The 3,517-nt window shown below is 41.3% G+C and overlaps 1 protein-coding gene across 1 annotated transcript in view; it reads left to right on the forward strand.

Annotated features, from left to right (window-relative positions):
- The window catches only part of rassf2b (Ras association domain family member 2b), a gene marked incomplete in the record, with an annotated part of 11,829 nt that overhangs the window by 6,335 nt on the left and 1,977 nt on the right, over positions 1 to 3,517 (forward strand). The window contains 5 exon segments of the mRNA XM_035659048.1: positions 253 to 404; positions 1,238 to 1,353; positions 2,599 to 2,621; positions 2,624 to 2,744; positions 2,881 to 3,018. Of these exon segments, the coding sequence (XP_035514941.1) occupies positions 253 to 404; positions 1,238 to 1,353; positions 2,599 to 2,621; positions 2,624 to 2,744; positions 2,881 to 3,018 (550 nt within the window).

A 3,517-nucleotide genomic window follows, 5' to 3' on the forward strand; every position in this document is an offset into this window, starting at 1 on the left:
TTCAATACATTCAGGTTGCCCCCCCCCACACCTCAAACACACACACACACACACCGCCCCCCCTGCTCTGGGATGATGAGTAATGTCAGTGTAAAGAAGCTGCTCTTAATTCTGCAGGTGAGTTTTTATTCTTTCTTTCTTTCTTTCTTTCTTTCTGGCGACGTTTTTAAAAGACCTACAGTGTTTGCATGCATTTATATATATATGTGTGTGTGTGTGTGTGCATTGATCACAGCTCCTCTCTCCCAACAGGAAGAGGGGGAGCTGATCATCGAGGGCTTGCTGAATATCTTCTGGGGCCTTCGGCGACCAATCAGACTTCAGATGCAGGATGACCACGAGCGAATCCGGCCGCCCCCCTCTTCTACGTCCTGGCACTCAGGTTGCAATCTGGACAGTCAAGGGTAAGAGGTCCAGACAGATCCAGTTACACCGTGCTGACCGGACATGGTGATACACAGCAAGTCAGCGAGGGCAGATATAGATTTAGTCTTGTTTGTCTGATTGAAAATCAAAAAAGATAGTTACATCACTTGATATTGCAGCAACAAAAACTTTATTGCTAAATCCTTTAATGAAACACCAAATTAGTTCTTAGAAATCTTTCAACCCACAACTCGGACTCAGTCTTGGATTTTGCCCTAACATCACAGATATCCCGTTCTTCAGAAGAGGCTTTTCCTGTTTGAGGGATAGTCGAGCTCACAGGCACACAGCTGGTGTTTCAAGGACAAAATAACTTACAGGAAATAGACAAAATAACACAAACGCTTCATGAAAAAGTAACTAAATCACCTTTAAAACCACAGCTGTAAAGTTACATTTTATTATGTTGGATGCCAGTTGCAAGTTTAATAATCCATACTGATATTGTTGGTACATTAGTCCAAAATTACATAAAAAATCAAAGGAAATACTCTCACAAATCGTGACAGCTCATCTCAAACAGATAAACTGCATCAACAAAGAGGAACAGCTGTCACAAGTTGAAACTAACCACCAGGGATGTGACGTACAAACTACATGTGGTGTATAAGTAGTTAACAAACTGCTGCTATCGGCAGGAAATCTAATAATAAACCTTTTTATTAGTGTTGACATTATTACTTAATGTACTGTTCTGTACAGTAACTCCTTTCACTTGTGTCAGTAATGTAATAACAGTTTGTATCTACACATTTTCGGCTGTACGTTAACAGTCTCTTCTTTCTCTTCTTCTCTTGTTTTCTTTTTGAAGATCTCCCAACAGCACAGATGGTCAGCAGGAGACACAGCAGAGCCCGCCCACAGTGGAAGTGACGCCACCTGACAACCAACTAGAGGACAACGGTGTGATGGAGGAACAGGCAGACGGTTAGTGGCTTTACTGACTGTATGTAGTGGTAACGCACTGTGTATTACTCCCTCGGCTATAATAAGGATCCAGTGAACAGCATCATAAATCAGTGCCAACACACCTGAAATCCTAAATAATACGGTTTTATTTGTGTTGTCTTATCAGTTGCCAAGACAGAAAAAGAAACATTGCATTAGGTCATGAAGATTTAATTAACTTAGCTCTAAAAACACTGTGGACCAAATCTCTAATTAACTCTCAGCTGCTTTATATAAGCATCACATCACTGCTGGGTGGAAACCTCATCTCCAAAATGGCAACCTCTCATGAGGAAGGGATTAAAGCCTTATTATTAGGGTTTTTAAAGAGTTTTTTCAACCCTTAGAGGAGTATGCTGTACAATTCCACTTGTACACACTGTAATTGCAAGGTTTGTATGTTACAGTGGTGATTCTAAAATAAGAAAAAGTTCTGAACAGGTGATGTTTAGTTTCATAATGTCTGTGTGATTAAATGTAATGTTATATCTATTTTACAGACTGTAAGCATAAAAATATGACTCAGGAATAGTTATTTATTAGTCTTTAATTTAAAGATAAGTCATTTCTGTTCAATGTACAGTATGTAGAAATTGAAAGTAAATTTATGTGATGATGACAGTGATGAAGCATTCACAAAGGGGATATGATGCTAAATGACAGATTTCTATTTTTGACAGGTGAATGAATAACCGTTATCTGGTTCTCATGGCTGCTGTCAGTGGGGGATATAATCAGGCAGCAAGTGAACATTATGTCTTAAAGTTGATGTCGTTAGAAGCAGAAAAAATGGGGCAGTGTGGGAATTGAGCGACTTTGGAAAGGATACTATTGTGATGGTTTAGACGACTGGATCAAAAAACTGCCGCTCCCGTCTGCAGAGGTCAGTATTTATCGAAAGTGGTCCAAGGAAGGAAAAGAACCGGAGACAGGGTCAAGGGTGGGTCAAGGCTCACTGAATGGCGTGGTAGTGAAGGCTGACCCGTGTGGTCCGATCCAACGACGACTGCTGTAGCTCCAACTGCTGAAACAGTTAATGCTGGTTCTGATAGAAAGGAGTCACACAGTGAGTCAGTTTTGTTGTGTATGTGATGCAGAACAATTTTTATATTATTGGTGTTAATGTTATGGCTGATGGGTGTAGGTCTAGTGTGGTATAGACATTCGTATTATAGCTTTAATATTAAAGGATAATGGTTTTACTAATCTGATTGATTTCGACAGAGGACAGTGACAGCTCCGCTCAGCGTCCTCAAGGACGAAGAGCGATGCCGGGGTTCTTGAGACGAGGCCAGCGACGTCACCGAGCGACCAGAGGAAAATTCGACGCCATCGTTTCTCCATCAACGGACACTTCTACAACCATAAGCGTGATACCGGCCACAGGTGTTTGTCGTGATCCCATAGACAGTAAAACAATGACCCATCCATCAGTGCCAGATAACACACATACAGTGACGGTATGTAGGAACTGAATTTCTGTTTTAATGTTTGTTGTTTTCTCAGACCAGCATGTTACTCCTGCTTACGGCTCAGTGAATAATGTTCGGATCAAACAGCTGCATGACAATACACCTCAGGTGCTCCGAGTTCTCCTCAACAAGTTTAAAATAGAGAGCAGCCCAGATGACTTTGCCATCTACCATCGTCCATACAGTGGAGGTTGAAGTGAATTTTCCTGTGTGTGTGTCCAAGTGTGTGTGTGTGTTGTGCGTTGCGCCGTAGTCCAGTGGTAACATTTAGGAGATATATTGGGCGAAATGGAATATAATATTCATAGGAATGATTTGTTGGTGGTATAATCGCCTTGAATATTAGGAATCCGTGTTGTTTTTCGTCACCTTAGAATGAGCCTTTGGAGTCCGCAAATTGTTAAACCCTCCATGTTTCTACATTACTAGGAACTAGTGATGGGTCGGTTCGCGAAACGGATCGGCTCTAAGCAGCCCTCTTTGAAGTGAACGACGGGAACGCTTCCCTGATTGGGAGCCGGTCTGGATTTTTTTCGTTTTTTTTTATGTTGAGCTGAGTGACAGGAACGTAGTAAAACACATTTTAATGTGGTAGACAGTTCAAGGCAGAGTGTAGTTTGAATTAAAAATGTCATATCGAGCAGCTTTCCTTGCCTAATTGAATGGTGCTT

Source organism: Morone saxatilis, unplaced genomic scaffold (genome assembly GCF_004916995.1).
Source record: "Morone saxatilis isolate NCDOM2014 unplaced genomic scaffold, NCSU_SB_2.0 Contig16, whole genome shotgun sequence".
Lineage (NCBI taxonomy): Eukaryota > Metazoa > Chordata > Actinopteri > Moronidae > Morone > Morone saxatilis.